At 43.4% G+C, this 17811-nt stretch overlaps 1 protein-coding gene across 1 annotated transcript; it reads left to right on the forward strand.

The window, feature by feature from the left end:
* The first annotated feature begins 535 nt into the window (after positions 1–535).
* Positions 536–12782, forward strand: LOC106611282 (cysteine-rich protein 1). The gene is made up of 5 exons (XM_014211328.2): positions 536–814; positions 10625–10719; positions 11174–11231; positions 11965–12018; positions 12493–12782. The coding sequence occupies exons 1-4, from the start codon at positions 775–777 to the stop codon at positions 12006–12008; spliced, it is 237 nt and encodes a 78-aa protein (XP_014066803.2). The 5' UTR covers positions 536–774; the 3' UTR covers positions 12009–12018; positions 12493–12782.
* The last annotated feature ends 5029 nt before the right edge of the window (positions 12783–17811 follow it).

The raw sequence follows: 17811 nt of genomic DNA on the forward strand, positions 1-17811 counted from the left end.
TAGCTAAGCACTTTCCACCAGACACTGGGAGATGAATTCACCGTTCAGCAGGACAATAAACCAAAACACAAGGTGAAATCTACTCAGGGAATGTTCCTGAGTGGCCTAATTACAGTTTTGAATTAAATCTGCTTGAAATAAGATTTAAAAATGGTTCTCTAGCAATGGTCAACAAACAATATATTTTTTTATTCAATTCAATTATTTAGAATATAGCCTATAGTGAATAAACCTATAACTATCCTGAAGGTATTAGCTAGTGCACAAAAACGTTTCTGACATGATTTCCTGACTTAGATCTTAGATGCACACTGACTCAACTCCAATAATTTCCGTATTTTGTACTCTCTCTCTGTCTCTCTCTCTCTCTCTCTCTCTCTCTCTCTCTCTCTCTCTCTCTATATATATATATATATATATATATATATATATATATATATATATATATATATATTTATAAGATCTCACACACACACAAAAACACACACATGCACGCACACACACACACACACACACACACACACACACACACACACACACACACACACACACACACACACACACACACACACGCTGTCAAAGCCTCACCCTCTATTCAGTTCCGCGGAGCGCAACTATTTCCTAGGCGGTATAAATACTAAGGCGCGCAAACATCTGCATTTCACAACGAGGCGTGGTTTAGGACGGACAGGTGGGCTGCTGCTGCTGTATAACTGCTGTGAGCATTAATTCAACTAGGATACTTCTTTCTATCCCGGAGACCAACACATCACCATGCCGAAGTGCCCAAAATGCACAAAGGAAGTTTACTTCGGTAAGACATCTTTATTGTGTCGATCAAAATTATTATTCATTATTTTTGCTAAACAGGGTGCACTTATTTTATTCAACATACCTGCTTGGGGTTATCATACCATATTTCACATTTGACGAAACCTGTGGACAGTTCAATACAGTTTAGTTAACCAACTTGTCTGTAGCTGTAAAAAAGCTCTTGAGAGATTGTGAGAGAAAAGGAGCAATGCTTCGCTTGAGCAATTTCCTGTTAGGGATTATATATAGAAAAAACATGTCTGTGACTGCAGAATCTTTTTGGCATGCAAACTTTTAGTAACTAGTTAATAACAATTTTAGTAATACTAATTGACTAATTGGTTAATGACTGCAATGTTTATTTGCCCTTCCCAAAAGAGGAAGACATAATTCTACAAAAATCTGATGCAGTGAATTTAATGGGAGTCTTTTCCCCCTCAGACTCTGGAGATTTTCCAACAGTGATAACGGCTTGACAACAGACTAGCTGTGGTACTGCAGGTCCTGCTAAGTCAGTGACTTAGCATACGGCACTTAGTGCATTAGGGAGAGAGGGGATAAAATAACACAGGGATAAAAGGCTACAGCGGGCATTAAGACATCCTAATACAATATCTCTCTCAGACTTGTATTGGAATAGGAAATCACTAGCTATATATCAGGTTTGAAATGGGGAATTCATACATGTTCAAGTTGGCAGTAACCATCTGTTTGTGTTGGAGCCTACCCATCTTATTTCTCAACAACTGATATAGTAAGGAAGTGTACTGACAAGCACAAGCACTGCGAGGGAGATGACATCTCAGACGGGCACGGTGTAAACTAATATTATTATGATCAAGGCTAGGGAAGGAAAACGAGTGCCATCAAATTACGACCACTGGTTCCATCTCGTAAACTAATATTCCCCATGGAAAATATTGCTTTTGTACTTATTTTAAGTGACGACTTAAATGAAAGATGAGAAGAAGAGGAAATGTAATGGGTTGTTTTATCCGGTGAATCCCAAGAACCTTGGTCTCCCTCTGTCTGGAGGTCCATGGAGGGAGGAACTGATTGGACGTACGGACAGATCATTTTATGTGTCTTGATCCATTTAGCACATTTCCTTCACTTCAGTAGCTTAACAGAGTCAGTCTGTCATCGCTGGAGACACACAAAGCCATGATACATAGCACAAAGCTACAAAGGCTCTCTTTCTCTCACTCTACAGTAAGGTTGGCCTGTCAGTCAGATGAATTGACTCTGCTGGCTGGGGAGCCATACTTTCCCCCCCCTCTCTCTCTCTCTCTCTCTCTCTCTCTCTCTCTCTCTCTCTCTCTCTCTCTCTCTCTCTCTCTCTCTCTCTCTCTCTCTCTCTCTCTCTCTCTCTCTCTTTCTGCCTCTCTCTCTCTGTCTCTCTCAATTAAATTCAAGGTGCTTTATTGTCATGGGAAACATATGTTAACATCGCCAAAGCAAGTGAAGTAGATAATAAACAAAAGTGAAATAAATAATAAAAAAAATGAACAGTAAACATTAAGCTCACAGAAGTTCCAAAATAATAATGATATTTCAAATGTCATATGTATATATACAGTGTTGTAACAATGTGCAAATAGTTAAAGTACAAAAGGGAAAATAAATAAGCATAAATATGGGTTGTATTTACAATGGTGTTTGTTCTTCACTGGTTGCCCTTTTCTTGTGGCAACAGGTCACAAATCTTGCTGCTGTGATGGCACACTGTGGTATTTCACCCAGTAGATATGGGAGTTTATCAAAATTGGGTTTGTTTTCGAATTCTTTGTGGGTCTGTGTAATCTGAGAGGAATATGTGTCTCTAATATGGTCAAACATTGGCAGGAGGTTAGGAAGTGCAGCTCAGTTTCCACCTCATTTTGTTTTCTCATGATTTGGTTGGTTTGTGTTTGTGGGGTCTGTTTGTGTTTGTGAACAGAGCCCCAGAGTGTTCGTGAACAGAGTCTCTCTCTCTACCCACCTCATAACTCCCCCACCTCCCTCTCTCTCCCTCTCTCTCTCTCTCTCTCTCTCTCTGTCTCTCTGTCTCTCTTTACAGTAAGGTTGGCCTGTCAGTCAGAGGAATTGGCCTTGCTGGCTGGGGAGCCATACTTTCCTTCTGCGGATTACCTTTTCGTTTTTTTCATGTGCTGCTGAAAAAGCCCCCATGAAAAAACAGTTCTGCGTCTCTCTGCAGCTCTTGAATAAAATGTCTCAGGGCAATAGGGTATTGAAGCTGAGCTTCAGTTTTTTAGCTTGTAGGCTGTTATCAGTTTTCTCTTTCATAAATCTCTAAAATAGTTGTTTTCAGAAAGTATCTGTCATTGCTCAAGGGAGCAGCTATACTATCTTACATTTTAGTAGACACTCTTATCGAGAGCAACTTAAAGTACCCATTAGCATTAAATGCTTTGCTCAAGGGCACATCGGCACACTTTTTACTTTGTTGGCTTTGGGAGTATCGAACCAGCGACCTTTCGGTTCATTGCACAACAATCTTAACCACTAGGCAACCTGACGCTACTGCTACTCTCTGTTCATCATATATGCATAGTCACTTTAACCATATCTACATGTCAGTACATGTCAATCAGCCTGACTAACCGGTGTCTGTATGTAGCCTCGCTACTTTTATAGCCTCGCTACTGTCTTTTCTTTGTTCTTTTTCTTTACTTACCTATTGTTCACCTAATACCTTTTTTGCACTATTGGTTAGAGGCTGTAAGTAAGCATTTCACTGTAAGGTCTACACCTGTTGTATTCAGCGCACGTGACAAATAAACTTTGATTTGATTTGACACCCTATCTAGCTTGGAAATGCTTATGCAGCAACTCCATCTTCACGTAAGTAGCTTTTCACAACCTGTTCCACTGTAGGCCTGTTTTCCTACCAGAAGAGGCCTATTTCCTGTTCTACACATATCATTTATCTCCCCATCTCCTCTCTTGCTAAACTGTCTTTTGCCTTGGTTGATCTTCTCTACCTACCTCATAGCTCCCTCCAGCTCCCTGTCTCTTTCTCTACTCACCCCATCTCGACTCTCCAGAGCCCCCAGCTCCCTGTCTCTTTCTCTACTCACCCCATCTCGACTCTACAGAGCCCCCAGCTCCCTGTCTCTTTCTCTACTCACCCCATCTCGACTCTCTAGAGCCCCCAGCTCCCTGTCTCTTTCTCTACTCACCCCATCTCGACTCTACAGAGCCCCCAGCTCCCCGTCTCTTTCTCTACTCACCCCATCTCGACTCTCCAGAGCCCCCAGCTCCCTGTCTCTTTCTCTACTCACCCCATCTCGACTCTCCAGAGCCCCCAGCTCCCTGTCTCTCTCTCTCTACCCACCCCATCTCGACTCTCCAGAGCTCTCACCTCCCTGCCTCTCTCTCCCAGGGGTGGCTGAGCTCTCAGATGGAAGCAATCGTTCTACTGATGCTTAAGTCAATGACTGATGGAGGGAAAGTACTGTCTGCTTCCAGAGAGAGGAGAGCGGGAAACAATCAAACTTACCCCTCTCCCTGTAACGACAGAGAGACAGCTAGACAGAGATAGACAGAGACAGAGAGAAGAGAGAGTATGAGCCAAGGAAGGGCACCAACTATCACAGTGTGCAGAGATTTACCCAGGAACCACAAATAGAGGTCATCTTAACTACGTGTTCCCTCAATACATTATCTTCATGGACCATTTAGATTCAGATCTGAGCCAATCCAGGGTTATTCAGGGTAGTTGGAGTGGGGTAAGAAGGGTTATTCAGGGTAGTTGGAGTGGGGTAAGAAGGGTTATTCAGGGTAGTTGGAGTGGGGTAAGGAGGGTTATTCAGGGTAGTTGGAGTGGGGTAAGAAGGGTTATTCAGGGTAGTTGCAGTGGGTAAGAAGGGTTATTCAGGGTAGTTGCAGTGGGGTAAGAAGGGTTATTCAGGGTAGTTGGAGTGGTGTAAGAAGGGTTATTCAGGGTAGTTGCAGTGGGGTAAGAAGGGTTATTCAGGGTAGTTGGAGTGGGGTAAGAAGGGTTATTCAGGGTAGTTGGAGTGGTGTAAGAAGGGTTATTCAGGGTAGTTGGAGTGGTGTAAGAAGGGTTATTCAGGGTAGTTGGAGTGGGGTAAGAAGGGTTATTCAGGGTAGTTGGAGTGGGGTAAGAAGGGTTATTCAGGGTAGTTGGAGTGGTGTAAGAAGGGTTATTCAGGGTAGTTGGAGTCGTGTAAGAAGGGTTATTCAGGGTAGTTGGAGTGGTGTAAGAAGGGTTATTCAGGGTAGTTGGAGTGGTCTAAGAAGGGTTATTCAGGGTAGTTGGAGTGGGGTAAGAAGGGTTATTCAGGGTAGTTGGAGTGGGGTAAGAAGGGTTATTCAGGGTAGTTGGAGTGGTGTAAGAAGTGTTATTCAGAGTCGTTGGTCTTTCTCACACACACCCCCATTACAGTAGACACACCCCCATTACAGTAAACACAACCCAATTACAGTAGACATACCCCAATTACAGTAGACACACCCCATGACATTGACATCAAGGGGACTGAAGGATCTGTGTCTGTATATAAACTTCATTCACACACCCACCTACAGACAGACAGATGGACAACAGCTCTGAGTGCCTGAGGAATGAGCTGCCCATTCATAACCAATGGTGACAACAGAAGTGAAGGAATGTTGTTCGATGAATCACAATAGACCTTATTAACGTGTCGGCCATGATTGCTCCAGAGTAGGAATGAAAACCCCTGTGTGAATAAGTAACCCAACAGCGTTGCCTCTGTTACCCTCTGACACTGTAAGTCAACCTAGAGCACTTGAGACACAGCAGCACCATTATATTCTGTCCCAGGGTAGTGGAGAGGGACATCCTTTCTCTGTTTCCTCATCTTGTTAGTGGAAGTACAGTAATTACCAGAGGTGGGACCAAGTCATTGTTTTACAAGTCACAAGTAAGTCTCAAGTCTTAGCACTCAAGTCTCAAGTCAAGTCTCAAGTCAAGACCGTCAAGAATCAAGTCAAGTCTCAAGTCCTAAACTTTAAGTTTTGAGTTCTAAACAAGTCATAATGTGCTCTTCACCAAATGTAATACCATTTCATATTTTTAACAAGAGTAATAGTATATTACATTTACGCAAATCATGAATGCTTTTAAAAATATCTATATATTTATTACTTTCCAAATAAATGTTATATTTCCATGGGTAGCCATGAGAAAAACACCGCCTCCCCCCCAATAGTGATCGACTATCGAGGAACGCTATGGGGCGCAATCGGGCGACGTAGGCTTGTACACAATCGTCCAACCTTAACACACACACACACACACACACACACACACACACACTCTGTGTGGTTACAGTAGGCTAACGTATGTCAATGGTTTAAGGAACAGCAGTAACATCAGGCAGGATTTAGGCTACCAACTGCCTAGCCAGTTGTAGCTCAATCTTGGGTGCAATGATCACGTTCCCGCACTGACTGACTCTGTGGAGGCTCATTGACTTAACATTACGTTAGCCTACATGATACACCAGTAAAGTAATAAAATATATAGCTGTCGGCTATATTAGCCACGACTTACCATTCTTTGTGCAGCTTCCAATGTCAAGCAAAATTGGAAATTGTTCCGCCTCCGTCTGTAATTTTCTTCCCGCATGTTTTGCAAGTTGCAATCTGTTTTTTATTGATACAGCGTCGTCTTTATATCCGAAAATAATAATTTTGGGTATCATCTTTCCAAGGGCTCCATGTGAATTCACCCGCCGACGTTCCTCTGCACTGCCACGCACAACTTTTTCTCAGCTGACACAATTTGATTGGCTGCAGTCCGATTCAAACTGTAATCCGTTAAATGAAGAGTTGATGCGCTGCACACTTTTTTTAATAGCATCATTTTTAATATTTGGGCTTGGGGAGGGTATCAAGTCAGGTCGAGTCAAAAGGCTCAAGTCACGAGTCATTGGTGTTAAAGTCAAAGTCGAGTTGCAAGTCATCATATTTGTGACTCGAGTCCACACCTCTGGTAATTACTGTGGCCCAGAGGGAGGCCAAACCTTGGACCTGGTTCCATTCCACCCAGCCTCTACAGAACCAGCTGGAATGATGTAGGACTGACTGACTGGCTGACTGACTGACTGCACTGAGACACTGATTGACTGACAGATTTTTTAAAATGTAACCTTTATTTAACTAGGCAAGTCAGTTAAGAACAAATTCTTATTTTCAATGACAGCTTAGGAACAGTGGGTTAACTGCCTTGTTCAGGGTAGAACAACAGATTTTTACCCTGTCAGCTCTGGGATTCAATCTAGCAACCTTTCAGTTACAAGTCCAACGCTCTAACCACTAGGCTACCTGCCGCCCCAGTAGAATTTGATTGCTGACTGACTGACTGGCTGAGTGGAAGACTGACTGACTGGCTTACTGACTGCACTGAGACAGTGATTGACTGACTGACTGACTGGCTGACTGACTGACCGACTGATTGTACTGAGACACTGGAACAATAATCTGACAGCAGTTGCCAGAATGGATCCATACTCACACTAGGGGCTCGATTTAATCCGTAGCGCTGAAGAATTGTGCTACAGCTCCATAGAAATGTAAAGGCAATGTTCCTGCGTTCACAGAGACTGGATTCACGGTAAATGCTGCATATGTCGGCTCAATCGGGAAATTATCTTTACATTGAATTTGCGCTACAGTGCGGTTCTTCAGCACTACGGATTGAATCGAGGCCTAAATCACTGACATGACAAATACCAGTGGTGTAAAGTACTTAAATAAAAATACTTCAAAGTACTACTTAAGTGTTTTTTTGGGGTATCTGTACTTTACTTTATTATTTATATTTTTGACAACTTTTACTTTTACTCCACTACATTCCTAAAGAAAATAATGTACTTTCTACTCTACATTTTCCCTGACTCCTAAAAGTACTTGTTATATTTTGAATGCTTAGCAGGACAGGAAAATTGTCTAATTCACGCACTTAAAGAGAAAATCCCTGGTCATCCCTACTGCCTCTGATCTGTCAGACTCACTAAACACAAATGCCCTGTTTGTAAATTATGTCTGAGTGTTGGAGTGTGCCCCTGGCTATCCGTAAATTTAAAAAACAAGAAAATTGTGCCGTTTGGTTTGCTTAATATAATGGAATTTGAATTGATTTATACTTTTACTTTTGATACTTAAGTATATTTCAAACCAAATACTTTTGGACTTTTACTCAAGTAGAATTTTACTGGGTGACTTTCACTTTTACTTTAGTCATTTTCAATTAAGGTCTCTTACTTTTACTCAAATATGACAATTGGGTACTTTTTCCACCACTGACAAATAACTAATGATACATATGCCTACCGTGCAGGAACTCGGTAATACAGTATAGTCAAATGCAATTCTACAATATGTAGAGACCTTCAGAATCATTTACAGTAATTCCAAATACGAAGCAAGAGTTCACATGATGGATCTGTCATCTATTGGTTAAACATTTACTTTAAATGGTGTATTGAGTAAGACTTTAGCAGGACCCTCATTCATATCCATAGATGGTAGAGATAACGTTACGCTCCAGTGGGTTTTGAATTTTCTCTACTTTATTTATGACCAAAATTGATTAGAATGTCATTTTGCTTTCAGCACCTCCTGTCCTTATGTTTTGAAATTGTGTGTGTGTGTGATGCGTGTATGTGTATATGTGCTCAGTGTGTGTGATGTATGTATGTGTATATGTGCTTGAGTGTGTGTGATGTATGTATGTGTATATGTGCTCAGTGTGTGTGATGTATGTATGTGTATATGTGCTCAGTGTGTGTGATGTATGTATGTGTATATGTGTTCAGTGTGTGTGATGTATGTATGTGTATATGTGCTTGAGTGTGTGTGCTCAGTTTGATGAACTTTACAGCATTTGGCTCCCATCAGACACAGCAGATGCTTAGTTGGCCCTCTCTCCCATTGCATCGTGGGATAGGTCTCAACAGACAGCACTCCGAGCTTTTCTGCTCATAAAAACCATAAAACCCATGACTATGGCTTACCCCCCTGTTTAACGACCGGCTCCATGATGGCTGTTTGTTGCAAATCGTTCCTCACAGCTCAGCCCGAAGATAAATACTCTCTTTATCGGGTTTTTATATTTACAGGGAAGGAGAGGAAATAGGGAGGGAATGGAGGGCGTATTCCTCAGGGAGTCTCCTCTCTCTCTCTCTCTCTCTCCTCAGACACTCAGCCAAGCACCACACCCTCCCAATATTCTTGTGACTAAAGTGTTATCTGTGTGCTGGTCTAAACGAGGCCTGTAACATTACATCATGGAGCACACAAGCAGTATCCTCAGCAGACTACAGCCTGACATCCAGACAGTATCCTCAATAGACTACAGTCTGACATCCAGACAGTATCCTCAATAGACTACAGTCTGACATCCAGACAGTATCCTCAATAGACTACAGTCTGACATCCAGACAGTATCCTCAATAGACTACAGTCTGACATCCAGACAGTATCCTCAATAGACTACAGTCTGACATCCAGACAGTATCCTCAATAGACTACAGTCTGACATCCAGACAGTATCCTCAATAGACTACAGTCTGACATCCAGACAGTATCCTCAATAGACTACAGTCTGACATCCAGACAGTATCCTCAATAGACTACAGTCTGACATCCAGACAGTATCCTCAATAGACTACAGCCTGACATCCAGACAGTATCCTCAGCAGACTACAGTCTGACATCCAGACAGTATCCTCACCAGACTACAGTCTGACATCCAGACAGTATCCTCAATAGACTACAGTCTGACATCCAGACAGTATCCTCAGCAGACTACAGTCTGACATCCAGACAGTATCCTCAATAGACTACAGTCTGACATCCAGACAGTATCCTCAGCAGACTACAGCCTGACATCCAGACAGTATCCTCAACAGACTACAGTCTGACATCCAGACAGTATCCTCACCAGACTACAGTCTGACATCCAGACAGTATCCTCAATAGACTACAGTCTGACATCCAGACAGTATCCTCAGCAGACTACAGCCTGACATCCAGACAGTATCCTCAACAGACTACAGTCTGACATCCAGACAGTATCCTCACCAGACTACAGTCTGACATCCAGACAGTATCCTCACCAGACTACAGTCTGACATCCAGACAGTATCCTCAATAGACTACAGTCTGACATCCAGACAGTATCCTCAGCAGACTACAGTCTGACATCCAGACAGTATCCTCACCAGACTACAGCCTGACATCCAGACAGTATCCTCACGAGACTACAGTCTGACATCCAGACAGTATCCTCACCAGACTACAGTCTGACATCCAGACAGTATCCTCACGAGACTACAGTCTGACATCCAGACAGTATCCTCACCAGACTACAGTCTGACATCCAGACAGTATCCTCACGAGACTACAGCCTGACATCCAGACAGTATCCTCAATAGACTACAGTCTGACATCCAGACAGTATCCTCAGCAGACTACAGTCTGACATCCAGACAGTATCCTCAGCAGACTACAGCCTGACATCCAGACAGTATCCTCACCAGACTACAGTCTGACATCCAGACAGTATCCTCACCAGACTACAGTCTGACATCCAGACAGTATCCTCAGCAGACTACAGTCTGACATCCAGACAGTATCCTCACCAGACTACAGTCTGACATCCAGACAGTATCCTCACGAGACTACAGTCTGACATCCAGACAGTATCCTCAGCAGACTACAGTGCCCTTCTCGTGTGGTGTGGGAAGATGCATGTCATTGTGAGTGGGCCATTGTCCATTAGCTAAACGTGTCCTATTATCTCTTTGTCTCACAGCGGAGAGAGTGACATCGCTGGGGAAGGACTGGCACAGACCCTGTCTGAAGTGTGAGAAGTGTAACAAGACGCTGTCGGCCGGATCACACGCAGAGGTCAGCCGACACACACACACACACACACACACACACACACACACACACACACACACACACACACACACACACACACACACACCTACGCACGTGCACACTCAAACACACACACCCATGCATGTGCAAGCACGCACGCGGGCAAACACACAAGCATGTGCAACCACACTTCACACATAACACACAATTCATTATTAGATGAGAAATATTTTAAGGAAAGAATTAAGGATATTGGAAACATTTATTTATGATATGTGTTCTCTTGTCATAGATCGTATTGGTCATAAACTACAATTAAGCCCACATTCTGGTCCATTAATCTTTCATGTAATTGTTTGGCTTTTTATCTGAATACAATCACATGCTGGTATTTTCAGTCAGTCAGGCTGGTTCTAATACAGCCTGTACCCTCTCTTTCATTCTCTCTCTCTCTCTCTCTCTCTCTCTCTCTCTCTAGCACGATGGCAAGCCTTACTGTAACAGCCCCTGCTACTCTGCACTATTTGGGCCTAAAGGTGAGTTCCTATTTATAATGATCCTACATTAGAGGTGACAGGTGTCTTAACAATCTATCTTAATGAGGATATCATAATTGAGAGAGATCACAACCCTATTATCGTAACCATATTACCTAGGGTTGTTATCTGTTTTTGGTTCAAGGTACATGTCAATGTAAGAAGGTAGTTGATATATAAGTTGAGTTCAGTGATATGGGAGCCGTGTGTCTATATACGTACTCTGATAAAGCTCCACGCTGTAATCTTTGGGAGGAGAACCTCACTATCGGGTATTCCTGACCCTAACATCCTGTATGGAAAGTCTGTTCATTGTGAACCTGTGACAGAATGAGCTAATTTGAACCATTTACGATACCCACCTCAGTGGGTAAGGTTCACGCTTCCACAAAGAACATTGGGGTCATTAACATCTTATCAATCAATATATTTTATATTTTATCTACTGATAACCTAGAAACTCTCTCCTCAAAATACAGTCACTGTCTCTGAAAAGTGGGCTAGTCGATCCCCTTACATTGACAGATATCCTGAATGTGAGAAATAGTTGGAATGTTCTGTTGGAATTGGAACAGCGGTAGTCATAGGACATGTTGGTTCCGTGTGGTGGTTCTAGAAGAGCTGCTGTGGAACGGGGTCAATGTTTTGTCGACGTACAGTATGCAGTCCCCTGACCCAACACTCTCTCTCTTTCTCTCTGTCTCTCTTGCTCTCTTTTTCTCTCCCCCCAAAGGATTTGGACGTGGGGGAGCTGAAAGCCACACATTCACTAAGTAGACCAACTCAGGTACAGTACAGGCCATTCAGTGTACTCATTCAAATATAGACCAACACTGTTCATTTAAGTCACATTCAACTAGATCTTCATTATAATAACAATTTCAGGGTGCTTATATTTGTCCTGTTACACACAAATGTGTAATAAAAAATGTATTTCTTGCACCTCCCAACTCCTTCTGAGATACCTGCAGGTTAACCATTGTCCAGCACCCCTAGAGAAATTAGGGTTAAGAGCCTTGCTCAAGGGTACAGCGACAGATTTTTCACCTTGTATCGTTCGGTACTCGAACCAGTGAACTTTTGATTCCTTTCCCAACGCTCTAACCTCGAGGCTACCTGCCACCCCAGAATCAAAGCAAATACACAGAGAAAAATATACACCTTCACCACCAACCTCAACCTTACAAATGCTACAAACATTAAAGATTGTTGTTTCGTTATGCAAAATACAAATCTAACATGTTTTCTCTTTTGTTTGCAGGTTCATCCACCACACCAAATGGGTTGCAAGAAGAAGGCAACTCAGCATTCTACAGCATCCTCCATACTATGCTAAACAAAAACAAACAACCAAAAAGGCTCCTTTTTGGAACCACCGTTTTGTGTTATTTTCTGTCTTTGTGTTGTCTGGAGGAATCAGTCTTAATACACATTTTAATTGGCTATAGTGAGATGTTTACTATAGTCCCACTAGTGGATCGGAGGGTTAGACAATAACCTCTCTGTTCCTGTACATGTTTTTAAATTCTGATTAAACAGTCTTTTTCAAAATGTTTTTCTCTCTTATTCATTCATTCCTCATTGGCTTACTCAGATAGTACTTCAGTCTACTTTTTATATTATGGCATGTCTCCTGTCTCATTTAGGCGTTTCCTCCTTAATACACCTGATAGTTACATACAGAGCAATATGAGAATATTTCTGTGACTTCCACTTGCTACAATCCATGGAAACTTAGGCATGTCCACTATGTCCACTATGTCCACCGTGTCCACTATGTCCACCATGTCCACTGTGCCCACTATTTCTACTATGTCCACTGTGTCCTCTGTGTTCACTATGTCCACTATTTCCACTATTTCCACTGTATCCACTGTGTCCACTGTGTCCACTATTTCCACTGTATCCACTGTGTCCACTGTGTCCACTATTTCCACTGTATCCACTGTGTCCACTGTGTCCACTATTTCTACTATGTCCACTATGTCTACTGTGCCCACTATGCCCACTATGTCCACTATGTCCACTATGTCCACTATGTCCACTATGTCCACCATGTCCACTATGTCCACTGTGCCCACTATTTCTACTATGTCCACTGTGTCCACTGTGCCCACTATTTCTACTATGTCCACTATGTCCACTGTATCCACTATGTCCACTGTGTACACTATGTCCACAATGTCTACTGTGTCCACTATGTCCACTATTTCCACTGTGTCCACTATGTCCACAATGTCTACTGTGTCCACTATGTCCACTGTGTCCACTATGTCCACTGTGTCCACTGTGTCCACTATGTCCACTATGTCCACTGTGTCCACTATGTCCACAATGTCTACTGTGTCCACTATGTCCACTATGTCCACTATGTCCACTATGTCCACTATGTCCACCATGTCCACTATGTCCACTGTGCCCACTATTTCTACTATGTCCACTGTGTCCACTGTGCCCACTATTTCTACTATGTCCACTATGTCCACTGTATCCACTATGTCCACTGTGTACACTATGTCCACAATGTCTACTGTGTCCACTATGTCCACTATTTCCACTGTGTCCACTATGTCCACAATGTCTACTGTGTCCACTATGTCCACTGTGTCCACTATGTCCACTGTGTCCACTGTGTCCACTATGTCCACTATGTCCACTGTGTCCACTATGTCCACAATGTCTACTGTGTCCACTATGTCCACTGTGTCCACTGTGTCCACTATGTCCACTATGTCTACTGTATCCACTATGTCCACTACGTCCACTATGTCCACTGTGTCCACTATGTCCACTATTTCCACTGTGTCGACTATTTCCACTGTGTTCACTATTTCCACTGTGTCCACTATGTCCACTGTGTCGACTATGTCCACTATGTCCACTGTGTCCACTGTGTCCACTATGTCCACTATGTCCACTGTGTCGACTATGTCCACTATGTCCACTGTGTCGACTATGTCCACTATGTCCACTGTGTCCACTGTGTCCACTATGTCCACTATGTCCACTGTGTCGACTATGTCCACTATGTCCACTGTGTCCACTATGTCCACTATGTCCTCTATGTCCACTGTGTCGACTATTTCCACTGTGTTCACTATTTCCCCTGTGTCCACTATTTCCACTGTGTCCACTATTTCCACTGTGTCCACTATTTCCACTGTGTTCACTATTTCCACTATGTCCACTATTTCCACTGTGTCCACTATTTCCACTGTGTCCACTATTTCCACTGTGTCCACTATTTCCACTGTGTTCACTATTTACACTGTGTCCACTATGTCCACTGTATCCACTATGTCTACTACGTCCACTATGTCCACTGTGTCCACTATGTCCACTATGTCCACTGTGTCGACTATGTCCACTATGTCCACTGTGTCCACTATGTCCACTATGTCCTCTATGTCCACTGTGTCGACTATTTCCACTGTGTCCACTATTTCCACTGTGTCCACTATTTCCACTGTGTCCACTATTTCCACTGTGTCCATATCTGCAAGAAGAAAAACAGAACACATCGGCATCAGGCCACCGTAGATAATACTTATTGTCCACATTCCTTGGCAGTTGGCACAATCACTAACTCAATCAGTAATCTAATTTGATTAGGATCTGGACACAGGATTATGTACGTGAGCAGGAACAGAAAGCTTTCCTTCAACATTGCAGTAAATACATGGGTAATCTGATGATTAAAATTCCAGCTATTGATGAGGATGGACTCTTGAAACTGTCATCCTCTCTGTATTCTACCGTGGCTTCGTAACCTCACACATAAACTAAAGTTAACATTTTTGCTAATGACAGCAACATAGATATTACGACATTATCCTTCTGAATAAGTCCCTATCCACTTCCACAGTACATCAATTATGACATTATCCTTCTGAATATGTCCCTATCCACTTCCACAATACAAACATTATGACATTGTCCCTCTGAATAAGTCCCTATCCACTTCCACAGTACATCAATTATGACATTATCCTTCTGAATATGTCCCTATCCACTTCCACAATACAAACATTATGACATTGTCCTTCTGAATAAGTCCCTATCCACTTCCATGAAACAAAAATTATGACATTATCCTTCTGAATAAGTCCCTATCCACTTCCCTTCGACAGCCCCATCCACTCTTAGAGACATGATTCAGGGGACACATCCCTCTACTCCTTCTCACACCCACCCACTCTGTCCACTTAACAGCTGGACCCGTCTTGAAGGGAGGGAGGTTAGGGGAGGGAGGGATTGAGGGAGGGAGGGAGGGATGTAGGGAGGATGGGAGAGATGGAGGGAGGGGAGTGAGCAAGGGAGGCCAGGCTATTCCAGAGTACTAAAGGGAGATGAAGGGAAAGGAGGGTCTGGGACTTTTCCCAAACTATCCCATGGCCAGAAGGGCAGGCCAGAAGGGCAGTCCAGAAAGGCAGGCCAGAAGGGAAGTCCAGAAAGGCAGGCCAGAAGGGCAGTCCAGAAGGGCAGGCCAGAAGGGAAGTCCAGAAAGGCAGGCCAGAAGGGCAGTCCAGAAGGGCAGGCCAGAAGGGCAGTCCAGAAGGGCAGTCCAGAAGGGCAGGCCAGAAGGGAGTCCAGAAGGGCAGGCCAGAAGGGCAGTCCAGAAGGGCAGGCCAGAAGGGCAGTCCAGAAGGGCAGTCCAGAAGGGCAGGCCAGAAGGGCAGGCCAGAAGGGAAGTCCAGAAAGGCAGGCCAGAAGGGCAGTCCAGAAGGGCAGGCCAGAAGGGCAGGCCAGAAGGGCAGGCCTGAAGGGAAGGCCAGAAGGGCAGGGAAGAAGGGAAGGCCAGATCCTCCCTCGTGGCCTTTGTGGCTTCCACTGCCACACCCTGTTCCGAGGACATTGCCTTCAGCTCAGAGTTTACGACCAGCCGCCCATCCGCCCTCTGTCGCCCAGCAACTGGCTGGCAGCCACCTCACTAACCTCCCTCCCTCCTCTCCACTGTCACAGGGCCGACCCACCGCCCACTGTTACCACGGTAATGGACACAAACAAGACCCAACAGCCACCTGACAACCCAGACACCTCTCTCTCCCTAACCCCCTCTTCTCTCTCTCTCTCTCTCTCTCTCTCTCTCTCTGACTCCCACCCACTCGCATTCCTCTTTGAACAAAGACCTTCAGTGTCACACAGAAGTCCACCAAGCCATACCACAGACAGGGTGGTATGCCCAACTGATGAGGCCACAGAGCAAGGGGGGGGGGGGGGGGGTGATCAGTAATAGCATCTGTGAAAAGTGCATTTATCTCCCAACTCTTTTCTTATCTGTAATCTTCCCCTAACTGACAACTAGAATCAAAAGAGAATATAAAGTACATATACAAATTCCATGCATAGCACACTCAGAGAAAAAATATACAAATTGACTTCAGTTGTGGTTGGAATATTTTTAAAATATTTATAAGCTCAGTGCCAATCATGTCAAAAGAACCTGTCAAGTTCCACAGGATAACAAAAGACAAAATAGTTCTTTCTAAACACTTTTGGAAGAATGGGGGACAACATCTATCTGTGAAAGGGGGTTTCACAGAAAAATAAAAGAAATATATCAACATAAAAAAATGCGGGTCAATATTCTTTTTTTTTTTACAGGGTCCGTAAAAATGTTTTTTTTTTGTTCTGCAATTTCGCGGCATTGTGTTCTCGCACCTCTCTCTCTCTCTCTCTCTCTCTCTCTCTCTCTCTCTCTCTCTCTCTCTCTCTTTCCCCGTCAATTATCTTTTAACACTGGAAGGACAGACCTTAAAGGGGGGATGAACTTCCTGATTTGGCCTTGTTTTTCGGGTGAGTGACTGTAACTGCGTACTGTTTTGGCAGAGTGAATGTACAAATGATTCACACGTGCGAATGCACGCACAAGAGACACCCACATTAAAACATCCCACCAAGACAACTCTCATTTGGCTTTAGTTATGGCTGCTGCATTTCTTAATGATCAAGTGGTCATTAAGAAATGCAGCAGCCATGACTGAAGCCAAACAAGAGTGGTCTTGGGGGGATGTTTTAATGTGGGCGTCTCTTGTGCGTGCATTCGCATGTGGGAAGCATTTGTACATTCACTCTGCCAAAACAGTTAGTCACTCACCTTTCTAGATAACATGAACTAGTCTAACCAGGTCTTGTGTCTTGAAGTCCCCTAGGCTAGCTAGTGCTAGACAACTTCTTTCACCAATTAGCTACAGCCAGGCTGTTGTGCAACTTGGCTAAATTGGTTTGACATTGGATAGCCTATCTCTGGGGCTAGTTAGGGACCATCAATAAATTACACTATGTAAATGGGACAATGTTTTAATGTTGCACATCTTTTAGCTGTATATTAATTTCTACAATTTATAGTTGGTTTGAGTTTTTAAAATATTGTCACATGTACATTGTGTAATTTACTGATGGTCCCTAACTAGCCCCATATAGATATCGAATGTCAAACAAAATGTACCATAGGCGTTACGATCGGATCAGGTGCAGCTGAGCTCCGAATTGACGATTTGTGGGCATGCGGGCAGGATTGAAATAAACCCTTCATTCCAGGATATGCCATATCTTCCTATCATCTTGCAAACTTCAGTTT

The sequence above is a fragment of the Salmo salar genome, chromosome ssa09 (assembly GCF_905237065.1).
Source record: "Salmo salar chromosome ssa09, Ssal_v3.1, whole genome shotgun sequence".
In the NCBI taxonomy this organism is placed as follows: Eukaryota; Metazoa; Chordata; class Actinopteri; order Salmoniformes; family Salmonidae; genus Salmo; species Salmo salar.